This window comes from Xyrauchen texanus, chromosome 25 (genome assembly GCF_025860055.1).
Source record: "Xyrauchen texanus isolate HMW12.3.18 chromosome 25, RBS_HiC_50CHRs, whole genome shotgun sequence".
NCBI lineage: Eukaryota > Metazoa > Chordata > Actinopteri > Cypriniformes > Catostomidae > Xyrauchen > Xyrauchen texanus.
Genome location: NC_068300.1, coordinates 5,328,876 through 5,347,992, shown reverse-complemented (window position 1 = coordinate 5,347,992; position 19,117 = coordinate 5,328,876). Strand labels below are relative to the sequence as shown.

Here is a 19,117-nt window from a genome sequence, read left to right as displayed (position 1 = left end):
GGACATGCTGAGGTCCGTTCACCAGCGAAGTGTCAAGTGGCGAGGCGGAGAGATGTTCACCGGAACACTGCAGCGGAGTGGTGAGTCTTCTCGATGCCGTGAAGGTTCCGTCTGCTGACTCGTGTGTATCGACGGCGAAGTGTAAAAGTCTTTGAGAGAAGAGATGATCTCTGTCTTGAAGGAAGAAATTCTAAGGAAATGGTGTCTGTGCACATGTTTTTATAGTGGTCAGTTTCGTGCCAAAACAGGCGGGGCTTAAACACCATAGCCAAAATTAGAATATCGGCATTACGGTAGAGAGGATGGATTATATTCATTATTTTCCTAAAAAATCTAAAAACAATACCCCATAATGACAATGTGATAGAAGTTTGAAATCTTTGCAAATGTTTTAAAAATAAAAAACCTAGAAAGTATTCACAACCTTTGCTCAATACTTTGTTGAAGCACCTTTGGCACCATTTACAGCCTCAAGTCTTTTTGTGTATTTACATTTACATTTATTCATTTGGCAGACGCTTTTATCCAAAGCGACTTACAAAAGAGGAAAACATAAGCGAATCATCTTAAGGAGACAGTGGTACGAAGAGTGCCATACTACAAAGTTTCACTAGCATCAGAGTAGTATACAAAACAGATTTAAGTGCAACAAGAATTGTAAATATATATATTTATAGATAGATAGAGAGTGAGTCAGCTTCACGGATTGAGTTGGGAAGGTCATTCCACCAACCTGGTATGATGAAACAAAGTCCGGGAAAGTGTTTTGGTGCCTCTCTGTTTTGGTACGACAAGGCGACATTCCTTAGCTGACCGCAGGCTTCTGGTGGGATCGTAGCTCTGCATAAATGTTTTTAGGTATGCTGGAGCAGACCCAGTGACTGTTTTGTATGCCAGCATCAGGGCCTTGAATTTAGTACGTGTGTAAGGGGGGGGGTCCACCTATTGGTCCAATGGCGGCTTCCAACAGCGTGGATGAAGGTCTCCTGCGTGTTCTGTCTTATCAAGCACGTTCAGTTTGTTATTTCATTCCAATTACACAACAATATTATTCATTTTAAGATCCTTAAGATCGTTTATTTTATCTGACTCCAATTATAAAAGTTTCTAAGTATATATTAATATTCTAATCTTAGTTATTACTATTAAATTTGATTTAATATTGAATCATCATATTTAACTCTATTTTATATTGCACTCGTTCATTCGGATTCCTGTCGCTTAGAGAGTCTCGCACGGCCGTGAACGCGGATCTCACGAGTCACAAATATGCCAGTTTTGGTCATTAAAACAGTAATTGACTAAATACTAATTAGATGGCTGCTCCAGCTTGCCCTTTTATCTACAAGTACTTTGTTTAGTCCCCTTAGATAGTAAACACTTGATTAGAGTAACATTTCTACCCAGAGGTCATGACCACCACATTTACACAGATAGACCAACATACCCAAGTTAAAGTAGTTTTATATGATCATGCCATAGTTTCCTATGTACACTTAGCTAGAAAATATTACAATAACCAGAGGTTTAGGCTTCACCCTATTTAGGCTTGGTCGACACTAAACGGAAATTCCCTATCGAGCCTGTACACACTAAGTACACTAGAAATAATGCCTATTAGTTAGTGGGAGCTCTAAAGTCTCAGTCGGTGTGCCCCATGCTCCACTCAACCGGCTTTAGTCCGCTGCTAACCTGGTCAGAGATTTGCGGAAACAAGGACTTAACGTAATCTACTAGAGACAATAGTTTAAGAATCAATCATAATAAATTCAAATGTAACAGTTTATTTACCAGGTGACATAATACATTCATCAATCCAATTAGACAATAATAAGACGAATTTAAACAATTTATCAAGACATAAGTAATAAGGTTTGCATACCTGGTAGAGAGCCTACACAACAGTGTTGTGGGAGATCTGAATGCAGATTCCCTGAGCTACTTGCCAACCCTCCTTATGTACCAAACAATTCGATTGTTCTTTCAGGTGTGTGTGTTTCATGTTATTCAGAGTTGTATATAGACCTTTGATTCTTGTGATTGATTAGGTCAATCACACAGACCTTTGATGTTTAAAAACAAGCTACCTAATCTGCATACAGCATGTGGTCCCTGTGGGAAATTTGGGAGGGACATGTCTCTATTAGAGTGCAGGATTTTGCTAAGTTCTAAAATTTTAATGGAGATTTGTTTTTACTGAAAGGGAATGAGACCACTTTACCAGTTGCATTAAGACCTCTTGAATGATACCAAACATGTATGAACAGAAATCCTCTTACAGTACAGAAAAGGATTGGTCATTCTAACTTGCCCTTAGGTGAGATAGAGGTCAAATCTGGGATTTGCTTTTTATGTCCTTAGCATGTAGGGAGTGTTATCTTGGATGGAGATGTTCATCTGTGTGAGAGTCTTTATGATGTTGGTTCTCGCAAGTTCTTTGCTTTTCCCGGAGGTGATGCAGACAATTTGGTGCCAGTCTTACACGTGCATGAACCGGCAGCCAGTGGAGAGAGACAAAGAGTGGTGTAACATGTGCTCTCTTAGGTTCATTAAAGACCAGATGTGCTGCTGCATTCTGGATCATTTGGAGAGGTCTAATTGCACATGCAGGAAGGCCTGCAATGAGAGAGTTACAGTAATCCAGTCTAGTTATGACAAGTGACTGAACGAGCAGTTGTGTGGCATGTACAGAGAGGAAGGGTCTTATCTTCCTGATATTGTAGAGTGTAAATCTACATGATCTTGCAGTCTTTGAGATGTGGTCTTTGAAATTTAGCTCATCATCAATGGTTACCCCTAGATTTCTGACCGTTTTGGAAGGCAAAACTGTAGTTGGACCCAGCTGCACGGTGATGTTGTGTTCAACAGCAGGGTTGGCTGGAAAGACAAGGAGTTCAGTCTTGGCTGGTTTGAGTTGCAGGTGGTGTTCCTTCATCCAGGCTGAGATGTATGCCAGACAGGCAACAATTCGAGCGGTCACTGTGGTGTCGTTGGGCTGGAAAGACAAGTAGAGTTGCGTGTCATCAGCGTAGTAGTGGTAAGAGAAAAATTTCATGCTACAAGCTTGGCACAGGTGTTTTTGGGCAGTTTCTCCCATTCTTCTTTGCAGGACCTCTCAAGTTCCATCAGGTTGGATGGGGAGTGTCGGTGCACAGCCATTTTCAGATCTCTCCAGAGATGTTCAATCAGGGTCATGTCTGGGCTCTGGCTGGGCAACTCAAGGACATTCACAGAGTTGTCCCGTAGCCACTCCTTTGTTATCTTGGCTGTGTGCTTAGCGCCATTTTCCTGTTGGAAGAACCTTTACCCAAGTTTGAGGTCCAGAGCGTTCTGGAGCAGATTTCATCGAGGATGTCTCTGTACATTGCTGCATTTATCTTTCCCTCAATCCTGACTAGTCTCCCAGTTCCTGCCACTAAAAAACATCCCCACAGCATGATGCTGCCACCACCATGCTTCACTGTAGGGATGATATTGGCCAGGTGATGAGTGGTGCCTGGTTTCCTCCAGACATGACACTTGCCATTCAGGCCAAAGAGATCAATATTTGTTACTGAATTTTGTTTCTCATGGTCTGGGAGTCCTTCAGGTGCCTTTTGGCAAACTCCAGATGGGCTGTCATGTGCCTTTTACTGAGGAGTGGCTTCTGTCTGGCCACTCTACCATACAGGCCTGATTGGTGGAGTGCTGCAGAGATGGTTGTTTTTCTGGAAGGTTCTCCTCTCTCCACAGCGAAACACTGGAGCTCTTTCAGAGTGACCATCGGGTTCTTAGTCACCTCCCTGACTAAGGCCATTCTTCCCTGATCGCTTAGTTTGGCCAGGCGACCAGCTCTTGGGAGATTCCCGGTGGGTCCAAACGTCTTCCATTTATGGATGATGGAGGCCACTGTGCTCATTGGGACCTTCAATTCTGCAGAAATGTTTCTGTACCCTTCCCCAGATCTGTGCCTCGATACAATCTTGTCTCTGAGGTCTACAGTCCATTCCTTGGACATGCCTGACATGCACTGTTAACTGTGGGATCTTATATAGACAGGTGTGTGCCTTTCCAAATCATGTCCAATCAACTGAATTTACCATAGGTGGACTCCCAAGTTGTAGAAACATCTCAAGGATGATCAGTGGGAACAGGATGCACCTGAGCTCAGTTTTGAGTGTCATGGCAAAGGCTGTGAATACTTATGTATATGTACTTTTTTTTTTATTATTATAAATTTGCAAAGATTTCAAACAAACTTTCATGTTGTCACTATGGGATATTGTTTGTAGAATTTTGAGGAAAATAATGAATATAATCCATTTTGGAACATAACAAAATTTGGAAAAAGTGAAGAGCTGTGAATACTTTCCAGATGCACTGTAGGTCGTGTGAAGGCACTCCCCATATTCATTAATAAACGCAGTGTCAAGTGGACTGAGTCGTAAGGGAAACTGATGTGCCCAACCTTTATGTTGTTCCAAACATATATGACTGACTTTCTGTGACTGTAGTTCACATTCAATCTAAATTAAATGCATAATCATGATAAGCAGTTATTATTCAGAAATGATGATTTAAATATTTAAAATTTGCAGACATTTGTTGTGTTCTGACATTTAAATTAGGGTTAAATTTGATGATTCAATTTGATAATGAATTGTTTGTTGTCAATTTACTGTTCATTGCAGATCTGATGGAAGTGAAAGAGGAAAGTCAAGAACTGAATGAAGTGGAGAAGAAACTTCAGTATCAGAAACATCATGATTTAATAACTGGAGGAAATTCTTTGAGTGGCTTAAAGACTAAAAATAATTTCTCATCAATAAAGCCTCAAAGAAAAGCAATCAAAAATACTTGCACCTGTTCTCTCTGTGGAAAGATTTTCACATGTACAAGTCAGCTTAATACACACATGAGAATTCACACAGGAGAGAAGCCTTACACGTGTCATGAGTGTGGGAAAAGCTTTGCATATCCAAATAATTTTAAGGATCATCTCCGCTGTCACTCTGGAGAAAGACCATTTGAATGTGATCAGTGTGGTAAAACATTTGTTTTGAATTCAGGTCTGAAACGACATCTGAAAATTCACACAATTGAGAAGCCTTACAAGTGTTCTTTTTGTGGAAAGAGTTTTGCAAACCCATCCTATTTTAAAGAGCACCAGATAATTCATACCGGTGTGGGTGTTCATATGTGTTTTGAATGTGAGAAGACCTTTATTACAGCAGGAAACTTAAAAGAACATCAAAGAACTCATACTGGAGAAAAACCTTACAAGTGCTCACACTGTGAAAAGAGTTTCTCTCAGTCAAAAGACCTGAAAATACACAAGAGAATCCATACTGGAGAGAGACCTTACAAGTGCTCACACTGTGGAAAGAGTTTCACTCAGTCAATATACCTGAAAAATCATGAGCGAATTCATACTGGAGAAAAACCATACCACTGCTCTTTATGTGAGAAAAGTTTCAGAGCAGCCAGTACTCTTTGGAAACATGAGGAAAAGAATTGTTCATGTATTCACAGTGAGCAAAAATCATCTTCTGGTCCAACAAGATCAAGTAAATAGATGGAAAGTCAGATAAACCCAAAGACACCGATACCACATGTACATCACCCAGACGTCTGTTGAATGTGTCTCACTAATATTTTACATGATGCTGCATCCAGGCCATGACGACACACAAAAATGACTGAGTGTATCTTTTAATTAATTTCTCTGTTTGTCTAATTTAAAATAAATTGTGATGCTGTGAACTTTTTTTGTTTGATGTCACTATTAAAGCCAATCCTTCATAATCTGAGGATGTGTCTAGTGTTTGATTTTCACTGATTAATATTAGCATGTGTGTGTAAAATGTAAATATTCACATTATAATGCTTTTTTCCACTTTCTGTAACATTTATCAACATTGACTTTTGTGTACTTTCAGCTTAATTGTTTCTGACTCAATTAGGTTATGCAAGTGTTGGACTATGATTCCATCTAGTCTGAGGATATCAAATATGTTTGATATTTTTAAGCTGACTATCCGTGACTACAGAGGAAATATTTTAGTGTATGATACTCCACGTCTTCCATGACTTAAGGTTTACTCAGTAATATCTTTCCTCAAGAAACAAGTTTTACTTCTAAAGAAATGAATAGAGTATGTTTAAAAATTTAAATTACTATGACTGCATGGCCATTCATGTGAGATGAAGATTTCAGTCATAGCAGTGTAAAGCTGAAATCAAGATGTCGTAAAAGTCTAAGAACTCTGCGAGAACCAACATCATAAAGCTCTAACACAGATGAGAATCTCCACCTGAGTCAATGCATCCTATTGAGCAAAGACCATTAAACACAAATCTCACATCTGAACTCTATTTCACCTCAGGCCAATTTAGGCCTATTCTTTTAAAACTCACTCATCTGTTCTCTCTCTCCCCCCTTGTCTCCCCCACAATGCACACACACAAATGTATATGTGAAAATGTTACAAAGAAAACCATCAAAACAAATAATGTAACTAGGCATGTTTGGTATAATTTAAAATGTCTCATTGCGACTGGTATATTGGTCCCTTTCCCATGTTGATAACTCTAATGGTAACAAAGTTATAAGGTCTTTGCCAAATGCTGTATAATTCTGGAGGTCTGTCCCCATCCCTGCCTGTATGTTAATGAGGTATGTCCTAAGGACTTCCAAACCTAACTGCTCCCAAATTCCCTTTGTTTATGGTTTGTGCAGTATTTAAGGAAACGTGACCCATTCATTGTTCATGGTTCTCTGTAGTCAGACGATCCCACACATTAATGTGTGTACTTTTAATAATAGAAATCTGTCATTTGGATCTCCGATTTTCTATCAGGTAATGGTAATTGCAATTTGAATTGAAAGGTCTCTCTGCAACCCGACTGACCCACACAGACAAAGTGTGTAGCTTTTTTCTACCAAGTAATTGCAATTTGAATTTCTTATGTTTGGAAAATGTTTGAATTTAATGCAACATTAATTATATTCTTAATTGATTTATTATTATATTTATTATATATTTTAATTGGATTGTTGGAATGTATTACTATTACCTTGTAAAATAAGTTGTTACTTTTTAATTCATCCTGAAGGACTGTTTTTAGTATATTTCTTATTAACTACAAATCTATGATCAGAGTTGGCTTAATTAAGCTACTTCAGAAGAACCCCATTAGTTAAGTAAAAGGCTAAACAGCAAAACGAGAACCTATAATAGGACTTAGACAAGTAGATTTAAATGGGAATACTAAGAGTAGGACCGAGAATCTGCAAAACAGAACTTAATTGATGGAGGCTAAACGATGAGTCGAGAATCTATAATAGAACTTGGCCAAATAAGACTAAACAGGTAAAACCGAGAACCTATAGGGACTTAGTCTAAAATGTACTAATTTGTAGTTAAAGGACCTGCATCCGGCTGGCACAGGACCCAAATAACATTGAAATAACAAATACAGTATAGAAGAGAGAATTACTAAAAATAATAAGATACAAATCTTAAATTCAAAGCATAGATTCATCAACAAGGTTTTTTCATAAATGGAATCAGATGAAATAAAGAATACAATAAATGATAAGATTTATAAAACATGTAACTCAAATCCAATAATCAAAGTATTATTTAATGTGCATGATAAGACAGAACCAGGGCCGGTTCTAGACATTTGGAGGCCCTAGGCAAAATGTATGTTGGAGGCCCCCCACCATGCCCTCCTCCCCTCCACCTCTCAGAATTCACCAGTTCACACTTACATCAAATGAAATAGAGTAAAGATTATGCGTATTTGGCATGCTGTCCAGGGGAGGGCTCCAGGCTCTGAATTGTGGCCAGATTTACACAGTATTACATTGGATTGCATTGTATTTTGGATTGTGTTGTTTACATCCAATAAGAGATTATTAAAAATCAAAGTGAGGAGATGGGGGCGGTGGAGGGATGCTGATAAACTGTAAATGAACAGAGGTAAGTCTGCAGTATATATACCTCTTATCTCGTTGATTATCTGAATGTGCTCCTCCCGAACTTTGTTAATAAAACATCATTTAATAAAAAAGACTTGAAAACAAATATGATTCCTAACCATTTTATTTATACAAAACCTGTTATCAGTATTTTTATATTTTTACTTAAATGTGCATATTAATGTAACTTTAATTAAGGTAAACAAAAAAAAAAATCATCTGAAAAGTCATCTTTTTTTTTTAGCAGTCAGGAAGTTTTTTGCAGTAATTTGTTCAGTAATTTATTTATGGTAACACACTAACCCACTATTTGGGATAATGAACAGTTTTGTTTTTGATAGACTAAATATAGTCATATTAGGTATGTATTGTAGAGAAATACCTTATGATACACAAATCAGCTGCTAGTGGAAGTGAAAAGACAAGTTAATTCGTCAACTGTAATTGTGTGCTTATTCATATGCTTAAGATTGCATACTTATTTTCAATAAATATTGCAACAGTATTTATGATTGGAAAACGAAAAAAACTAAGTCTATTATGGTCTATAGTCTATTATGATAGACTAGAGCAGTTAATGTAGGCTAAACATCTGCGTTTTAGAAGATGTACAGACTGTTTTAAAACATAATAAACAATGCTTTAGTATAGTGCGTTTGCTCTTTGACTGACAAACTTTACTTTTTCTGTAGTGTTTTGCGAGTCAGCTCCTGACTAGGGCTGGAAATCGATTGTAGCTACATACGCTCGGATTCAAAGTGTCAGAAGCGAATTCAGTCCATCAACGGTGATCGCGCTCTTTTGAACTGGAAATAACCGTCAAATGATCTATCTCAAAATGACGCTGATCGTTAGAATCAGTTTATTTTTTACAATACATTACAATCACTCAAAAATAGATGATACCTGAATCACGAGCTGCACTTTCTTTGCGTGCCTGCTTAGCCTTACGCTTAGCAGCCCCTGAAGGATGAGTTCGTTTCGGCGCCATCAGATAAATTTGCAGAAAAGTTGGATTTTATTCTTTTTTTATTTATTTTTTTTTTTTTATTTCGAATTTATGCAAAAAAACATCTGACAAGAAAATAAAATCAAGCAAACAAATCAAAATGATTCCAATAACACAATAAAACAAATTAATTACAATGGTTACAGTCAAAGACTTTTTTTTTTTTTTTCTTTTCTTACTCTTGTCAATGTCCATTACATATTCGAAAAGGAGTGGGAAGAAGAAAAAAAACTTATTTAATCCCACCCCCTATCCATAATTCAAAAGCTTACCATGAGTCGACCCACGTTCCATGTATTCATAAATCTACTTTATTATACCCCAAAGCAAAGAAAAATAATTCAAGAAAAAAAAAAGAGAGAGAAAAAAATAATAATATTAATTAAATTATCAATTACTTAAACAAGGAAAATAATAATTAAATAAATAATATAGAAGAATAACTTAGAAATATCAGTAGCTCAGAAAATGAAATGACATAATAATAATAACACAAAGAAATGAAAAATAATTACTAGCCCCAAAACACTCATTGATTATTCACCCCATTCTTCATCCCTGTATCTCTTGAAGACAATATCTTTATACCTATTTTTAAACTGATTTATGTTTGGACATTGCTTTAGTTCATCATTGAGACTATTCCATATCTTTACTCCAGAGCTTGAGATACAAAAACCTTTTCTAGTTGTCCGAATTCTGTTAACTTTGAAGTTATGTGTCCCCTTAAATTATAACCTCCCTCTCTTACCCTGAATAATATTTGAATATTTCTTGGCAATATATTATTTTTAGCTTTAAACATTATTTGGGCTGATTGATACTTCACAAGATCTGTGAATTTTAATAATTTTGACTGTATGAATAATGCATGAGTGTGTTCCCTATACTCAGCATTGTGAATAATTCTTATTGCTCTTTTTGGAGAACAGAAAGTGAATGTAATTAACTTTTGTAGTTGTGTCCCCAAATCTCAACACAGTAAATCAAATATGGTAAAACCAGTGAACAATACAACATGTGGAGTGATCTCCGATCCAGGACCTGCTTTGCCTTATTTATTACTGCAATTGATCTTGATAGTTTAGATTGTACATGATTAATGTGTGATTTCCAACTGATTATGTCATCTATAATTACCCCAAGAAACTTATTTTCATGAACTCTATCAATTATAACCCCGTCTATTTGTATGTTCACCTGAATATTCATATTACAATTCCCAAATAACATTATTTTAGTTTTATTTAAATTTAATGATAATTTATTACTATCAAACCATATTTTTAATTTATTCATTTCTTTAGTGACATCCTTCACCAGTTGCTGTAAGTTTTCACCTGAACAAAATATATTGGTATCGTCTGCAAATAAAACCATCTTCAACAACTTAGATACAGAACATATGTCATTAATATACAAAATAAATAATTTTGGTCCCAACACTGACCCCTGGGGATACCACAAGCAATGTCCAAACATACTGACCTGGAGCTTCCCAACTTCACAAACTGCTGTCTCTTACTTAGATAACTCCTCACCCAGTCTAATACTATCCCCTGATACCATACCTTTCCAGTTTTTTTATTAGTATGTCATGGTCGATTGTATCAAAAGCTTTTTAAGGTCAACAAATACCCCCATTACATAATTTTTATGATCCAGGGCACTTGTGATTTCCTCTATTGATTCTATTATTGCCATTGATGTAGATCTATTTAGTCTGAATCCATACTGACCGTCAGTGAGTAATTGATGTTTATCCAAGAATGTATCTAATCTATTGTTAAAGACTTTTTCAAGAATTTTGGAAAATTGTGGAAGTAAGGAGACAGGTCTGTAGTTTGTGAAGTGGTATTTGCTCCCATTTTTATACAGAGGTATGACTTTGGCTGTTTTCATTTTGTTTGGAAATGAACCTGTTTGAAATGATAAGTTACAAATATATGTCAATGGTTTTGAGATCTCCTCAATGACATTTCTCACTATAGTCATGTCAATGTCATTGTAATCAGTAGACTTTTTGTTCTTACAATTGCTCACAATTTCCAATATTTCATTCTCATCCACTGGCCTGAGAAACATTGAGCTTTGATTTCTCTCTATTAATTTATTACAATGACCTTCCGATGACCCAGGATCAGGGATTTTTGCGGCTAGATCAGGTCCCACATTTACAAAGAACTGATTGAAACTGTTGGCCACATTCTCCATATCATAATTTTCCTTATCCTTGTCAATAAAGTACTTAGGATAACCTATCTGTCTAGGACTATTTCTTATAATACTATTCAATGTATCCCATATTCCTTTAATATTGTTTATATTATTATTTATTTTGTTCTTATAATACTCCTTCTTGCAAGCCCTTATAATTTGAGTTAACTTATTTTTATATTTTTTATACTTGTTTTCTGTCTCTATGGTTCCCCGTCTTATGAATTCTCTATACAGTGTATTTTTCTTTTTACATGCGTTCTGTATTCCCTTAGTGATCCATGGGCAATTAGTATACCTTAATTTTCTGCTATATTCTTTTACTGGACAATTGTTGTCATATGCATTCTTAATATCTTTTTCCTGATATATTATATCCCAGTTCTGTGCCAGCAGATCTTTTTTCAGATTGTTAATAGATTCCTCTGACCTCACCCTTCTAAATTCTGTTTGCTTATCGGGCTTTTTAATCCTATATTCAGCAATCATATACAGTAAAAACTGGTAGATGGTCACTAATATCAATAATTAATAAACCATTCACTGTGTTGTTCTCGATATTATTAGTAAAAATATTGTCAATTATGGTGGCACAATAAGATGTAATTCTACTTGGTCTGGTTATTATCGGAAATAGACTCATACTATGCATTGTATTAATAAATTCATCAGTAATTTTATGTTTATTAGGATTCAACAGGTCAATATTGAAATCCCCACATATAAAAATGTTTTTATAGCTTATTTTTGTAAACATACACTCCATCCAGTCCTTAAATTGTTCTATATTTGAACCCGGTGATCTATATACACAACTTATGATGACATTTTTTGATTTTTCCATATATGATTCTATTGTAATACATTCTAATAAATTATCAACCACAGCTGTCATATTTTCCAGCACCTTAAAGTTCAGAGTCTTATCCACATATATTGCTACTCCTCCTCCAACCTTATTTTGTCTATTGTTATATGTAAATTCATAACCATCCATCTCAAAGTCCATCCGTTTTTCCGAGTTAATCCATGTTTCAGATATAGCTATAATTTTAAATGGTTGTGAAAATCTATGTAAATAATCCTTAATGTTATTAAAGTTGGCATACAGGCTTCTGCTATTGAAGTGGATAATTGATAATTTGCCATTTGATTTAATCATTTTGTTGTACTGATCATCAGTTCATCTACAATCTCTTCATTCATAAATTCAGAGGTTGGGAGTGACTCGCATGTAAATGGTGATATTAATTGGTTTAACTACAGGTGAATGACAATTGTTATATCCAATGGACAAACAGCATAGTATTTTGCTGCTCTTGATTGGTGGGTAAGCATGTGTATGTTTTGGAGGCCCCGCCTCCAAGGCCGAGGCCCTAGGAAACTGCCTAGTTCGCCTATAGGTAGCACCGGCCCTGGACAGAACATCCATCCTTGGGCTGATAGGTGGACCCCCTTACAGCAGTAACCTTATATAAGCTCTTTCTACATGGAGCAGTGGTGCCTCATGGGGGCAGCCATGTTAGCATCACATGACCAGCTGAAAACTACTCGATAAAATCAGTAACTGCCCTGTTATTGGACACTTTCATTCATGGATTAGATTAATCCTGGTTTACTGTGCATAGTGAACTTCTGCGATAGCATTGGTAACTGAAAACTACTGTATTTGAATTATGAAGCATCCAAGCCACTAGGAATCAGTGTAAGCAAATGTAAGCCACTTCGACATATTTCTGAAAATTCTACTTTAATGCAGCTTTAAATGTAAAGTCATAAGTTGAGCAGCCCATGGAAACTGAGTGTATGGGGCCACAAAGCTCAAGAAAAAGAGATTGCAAACAAGCACTCAAGTGGAGTTTAACTTTAAACAACACTCACTCACCTCAACTCCTGTTGTCATCTCCAGAGGCCATGCTGGCCTCCTCTTCACACCCAAGAATGCACCCAAATGTGCTCGGCCCATTTCCTTCAAGACACGGAACACAGAAGTGCAGCAAGAGCAGCAGCCGTTCCCATAATAATGTTTGTTTCTGTAAGGTGTCAAAAAATACAGAAGGGCATGTGTTTCCATCCAGCATTGCCTAATTGTGCAATTAATTGTGGGGGGAATCCCAGTTCACAATTTTTGTTTCCCAGGATGTTCTGGGAATGTTTGTTTTTGGTTCCCAAAACAGATATTCTAACGTTCTCCATGAAAGTTTTATTTAAGGAAAAAGAATGTTCCCTGCAGGGTTGGAGAACATACCCCTAACCTCTTATAGAGTAAGGGCGGACTGGCCATCGGAAGCCTTTTTTTGTTATGTGAAAACCACATGCTGTACAGGAAACAGAAATCTTTTGTTTACCTTTCAGCTCTTTTGCTCAGAGTCGTTTTTTCTTTTGTCACGTGACAGCCATATATAATGCTATACATTGCTCACACAGGAAACAGAAATGATTAGTTCACCTCTCGAGTCATCTGGTCCGAATTGTTCGGTCTTTTGTCACATGACTGCCATATACGCTATATAAACAACTTAGAGAAGAAGATTCCAGAGGTGAACAATGCTTTCTGTTTCTCATCATTTGTCCTTGGCTGCATTATCATTGTTTTCTTACTGGAACAGAGACTATAATCAAAGTTGGTGTAAGAAGATGTGTTGAGGGAGATCTTGCTATTGAAAATGTAACATTTCAATTTAATTCTGCTCAAATTGACAATTACTTGAATAGAAATTTGCTAATTTTGCTGAATGAGACTCAAAGATCCAAGTCAGTAAACTGATCTGACCTTCCCATCATTGTTTGCATCAATTCTGTACCTTGCGTGGACCTAATTATTTGACATACAAATCACAAGAATGGTGACAACCAAAGACAACATATTAAAAGTATAAGATGCAATCTGAATAATCACAAAATGACAACAAAAGTTACAACAAATACAATAACAGTAGTATATATAAAATCTGCAGTAAAGCTATGAGCAGTACTAGTAGTAGTCATTTGCATAATTTATTTGTACTGCAGGGAGCTGAAGAGTGGCTTGCTGAATAATGCTCATGCCTGATAAAAATGCAGAAAATAAGTCATGAAAAAATTACTTTGTGGCTATTTGAGACTTTGAGGCTTACTTTGATTAAAGAATAGCAGAAACAGCGCTTGTCAAAGCAAAGAGTTTTTCTCTTTTTCTTGAGAATAATTTGGGGAAGGCATTAAAACACAATAAACTCACATCAAATATGAGCAATAAATTTGCAAAATATCTGCAAAGATCTACACTTTAAGAGGTATGCTTACTTTGTTGTACATATATTTATATTTGTTTATATATAAATATGTATGCACCTGTCTCCCAGTTCGGTCTTTTCGGACTACTGGACTTCTCCCAGCAGTTCTCAGCTGTGAAGAAGCAAACGGAGGCCATATCTTACATCCTGCCCCACTGCAAACCTGCCGCCATGGGCCACGCTCCATCTACTCACTGAGGGCGTCCTCCTGCGGCTTTCAAAAAACGCGCAGCTCCGCCTCAACCCGGGCCCAGCTCTCAGCCTCTGCGTCGAGCGCCCCGCAGGAAGCGCACGGACCCCTCCGAGGACCCAGAAGGCTCCCAAGCAGTCCTGAGACGCCCGACCCAGAGACCAAGACGTTCGCTCCGGAGCTGGTAAGAAGACCACTCCGTCCCCTGGTGGAGGGCCGGGAGGAGAATCCTCAGTTGAATTTATTTCCTTTGCCACACCCCCTTCGGGCTGCGGTACCCACATTCTCAATAAAAGAGCTATTTCCTTTGTCTCTGGGTCACCTGGCCCGCAAATGCCGTTCTCACGGCACTCTGCTGCCACACCTCAACAATCCCGACATGTTGGATGCGGACCTCATCTTCAGCCCCACGACTGTTCCCCGGCCGGCTGGTTCTGACGAGTCCAGAGGATGCCTCCACGGGACCTCCTCCTCAGTCACTAACCTGCCCACTGCCGGGTGTGCGGAGCAAGGTAAGTGCTTCAAGTCTTCTCTCAGCACCAGAGCCTCGGGACGCACCCTTGCCTCCCGACACCACATTACCTTCTCTGCCCAGTTGCGAAGCCCCGCTGGGTACGTCAAGAATAATCGTCCCCTTAGTGCCCCTAGCTCGGAGTTTGGACGCGTGGCTCTCACTTCCCAATCCGTCACGCAGGCTGGCCAGGACCATTCGACTCAGTTATGCAATTAAATTTGCCAGGCCACCCCCCCCCCTTCGGGGCGTCCGCTTTACCGCAGTATACGGTGAAGATGCCAAATCCCTGCGTGCGGAAATCGCGACTCTCTTACTCAAAGACGCAATAGAGCCTGTCCCTCCAACCGAGATGAAGAAGGGTTTCTACAGCCCTTACTTCATCTTACCCAAGAAAGGTGGTGGCTTACGACCGATCTTGGACTTCTGAGTTTTCAACCGGACCTTGCACAAACTCCCGTTCAAAATGCTCATGCAAAAACAGCATCTAGATTGGTTCGCAGCGGTAGACCTGAAGGACAGTACTTCCACGTCTCAATATTGCCTCGACATCGACCCTTTCTATGGTTCGCATTCGACGGCCAGGCATATCAGTACAAGGTCCTCCCCTTCGGCATGTCCCTATCTCCTCACATCCTTACGAAGATCGCAGAGGCAGCCCTTACCCCGCTCCGGGAAGCAGGCATCCGCATACTCGACTACCTTGACGACTGGCTCGTCCTGGCCCACTTCCGAGAGTTACTATGCGCCCATAGGGACCAGGTGCTCTGGCACCTCAGCCGTTTAGGGCTTCAGGTCAACTGCGAAAAGAGCAAGCTCACCCCGGTTCAGAGCATCTCTTTTCTCGGCATGGAGTTAGACTCAGTCTCAATGTCAGCGCGCCTCACCAACGAGCGCATGCAGTCAGTGCTGAAATGCCTCACCACGTTCAGGCTGGGCACAGCGGCCCCTTTAAAACCTTTCCAGAGGCTCCTGGGGCATATGGCGTCCTCCGCGGTGGTCACGACGCTTGGGTTGATGCATATGAGATCGCTTCAGCACTGGCTCCAGACTCGAGTCCCGAGAAAAGCATGGCGCCGTGGCATGCACCGTGTGGTTATTACCCCTGCCTGCCACCAAATGTTCAAAGCCTGGACAGACCTCTGCTTTCTACAGAAAGGAGTCCCCTGGCAGCAGGTGTCCCGACGCATCCTGGTCACCACAGACACCTCCAAATTGGGTTGGTGGCGCCGTGTGCAACGGGAACGCTGCCGCAAGTTGTTGGCTGTATTTTTGCCCTGCGGAGGTTTCACCACGGTAGCGTACATAAATCACCAAGGCAGCGTACACTCCCATCACATGTCACAACTCGCCTGTCGTCTCCTCCTTTGGCAAATTCCCCTGAGGAAGGACCTTCTTTCTCAGGGACGGGGCATGCTCTGGCATCCGTACCCAGACCTCTGGAACCTCCACGTCTGGCCCCTGGACGGGATGCGGAAGATCTAGCTGATCTACCACCTGCTGTCGTAGACACGATCAACCAAGCCAGAGCTCCTTCTACCAGGCAACTTTACGCCCTGAAGTGGCGCTTGCTCGCAAATTGGTGTTGTTCCTGGGCTGAAGACCCACAGAGGTGCACAGTTAGGTCAGTGCTTTCATTCCTGCAGCCCCTTTGTTGCTGTGTCCGGTGCGTGCTTTGACCGCACGCAGAGCTTTAGACATTCTAAGCAGCTCTTTGTCTACTTTGGTGGTCATATATATATATATATATATATATATATATATATATATATATATATATATATTAATAAAATATTTAGATTTATTTAATATATATATATATATATATATATATATATATATATATATATATATATATATATATATATATATATATATATATATATATAAAATAAATCTATATAGTATATATCAAAATATTGTTGAATGTGGAAATAATGATCAAGGAAGGAAATATTTTATTAATTTCCTAAGGAGGACTGGACTGGAAAGACGAATCTAATTAACAAGGACTAAGTTAAAGAAAGACAGTAGGTGGCAGTAATGCAACAGTTTGGATCCCAACTGCCGTAATACACCAAAGAAGAAGAAGAACTCCTCCACACTCCAGTCCGGTAGTTCGCGGGAAATCACCATACGTTGTTTTGCAAACCTTCATTAAACAAAAGAAGAACTCACCGTTTGAACGCTTAGTTTGGTATGTTTTAGGTAATTTGTGAGATTTCTTGTTATTTTTGTGTGTATTTTTTATGCATGTTTTCTCTCTTTCGAGTTTTAATGGTCGTAAACGACGCGTATCGTTGTATGTGGTGGTTTTGTGACGGACTCTAATGTAATTTATTCAGTTTCAGGAGAAACAAGCATAAATCTGAGAATATTATGTGTAATTTCTGATATATGAGCTCTTTAATTAAGGCTGCTGTTTATAAATGAGTCCAACGAAGGTGATTATATGTTGAATAAAGCCAGATCTTTTAATCTGGAAAGCATCACAATTGAATTAACATCTAAACATCTTAAAAGTATCAGATTTACAAACATTTTAAATCATAAACATCTCAAAGACATCTGCTGAATGTCTAATGACATCCGACATTAGACGTCTTAAAGAGACATTTCAGATGAGATAAAAAAGGTTAAAGATGTTAAAACACATTAAATAGACATCTCGGTGATGAATGTGTGATATCAGGGATAATATTCCTTCTGTCAGGAAAATTAAACTAAACACAAAGCACACAATTATATTTATATCATCTCACATATAGTTATTTCAACAAAGATATTGTGCATAATCCTATAATAATCTTTTTTGAGTCTGATGAATGTCAGTTTATTATAATGATGACGTTTTTGTGTTCAGATGTTCATCATGAGAGAGCAGGTGGATGTGATCTGCTGTAAATCAGTAGGAACTGATCTGTCCATGCTGGATATTGATGATTTCATCACAGAAATCTCTCAGCTGAAGAAAGAGGTGACGTCACTGAAGACAAAACTGATGGAGAGAGATGACAGGTTACAGGTTAAACATTCATTTCATCCTTAAAGTTGAGATTGTAAGCTTTTAAATGATGTGATATGATGAACGGTACAGATGTGATTGTGTTGTGTTTGTCAGGAGCTGGAAAATGTTTCCTGTCAATCTTCAGTGTGTGTGACTGATGGGACCTCCACAGAATGTCAGGATTCAGTGTGGAGCGGCAGAGATCAGTCCACACCACAGCGACTGCTGGACAAACTCTCTGAACAGAGATCCAGAGACACACAGGACTCACAGCTCACTTTACTCTGTTCTACTGACGGTAATCAGGGTGATCAAACCTCCACAGAGTCTCTGACTTCTGTCTGTAATGCTGGAGAACAGCAGACGCTGCAGACACCAGCGAAGATGTGTTCAGTAAAGCTGCTGGACTGCAGGAAACTGATGAAGATGAGAGGAGAAACCACAGTAGAGGAACAACACGGTGATGATGATCAAACCTCCACAGGGTCTCTCGCTTCTGGCTGTAATGCTGGAGAACATCAGATGATGGAGACACCAGTTAAGATGGAAGTGAAGCAGGAGGAGATAAATGAAGAAAACACAGCAGATGAAGATCAGAGGGATGATGATTTTATTTATTCAGGTATGTTTCTTCCTGTAATGTTTTAAATATTTATTACAATCGACCGTCATATCAGAATCTGTCACAAGAAAGATGTTTAAACAAATGAAAACAAGACCCCTTTTAAATTGTTCGTTTAGGTCTATATTTTACCCTATTATAGTGCTATACACTGATGAGCCCAAATATTATGACTACATTGATCATCTCCTAACAAGGCCACATGTCAAGGTCTGGGTAGATTATGGTAAGCAAACAATCAATCAGTTTTCATAGTCAACGTGTTGAATGCAGGAGAAATGTGAAGGCGATTTTGTCAAGGCCCAAATTGTTATGGCCAGACA

At 38.7% G+C, this 19,117-nt stretch overlaps 1 protein-coding gene across 8 annotated transcripts in view; it reads left to right on the top strand.

Annotated features, from left to right (window-relative positions):
- LOC127618560 (zinc finger protein 501-like) overlaps positions 1–19,117 on the top strand; it is a 346,529-nt gene that overhangs the window by 318,330 nt on the left and 9,082 nt on the right. Inside the window, exons 3-4 of one of the 8 annotated variants that reach the window (XM_052091080.1) lie at positions 18,029–18,190; positions 18,287–18,794. The exons of 6 other annotated variants lie outside the window; for them this stretch is intronic. In XM_052091080.1, the coding sequence (XP_051947040.1) occupies positions 18,029–18,190; positions 18,287–18,794 (670 nt within the window). Of the gene's footprint in view, positions 1–4,670; positions 5,481–18,028; positions 18,191–18,286; positions 18,795–19,117 lie in introns of all 8 variants that reach the window. One more of the 8 variants, XM_052091079.1, reaches the window with a different exon arrangement.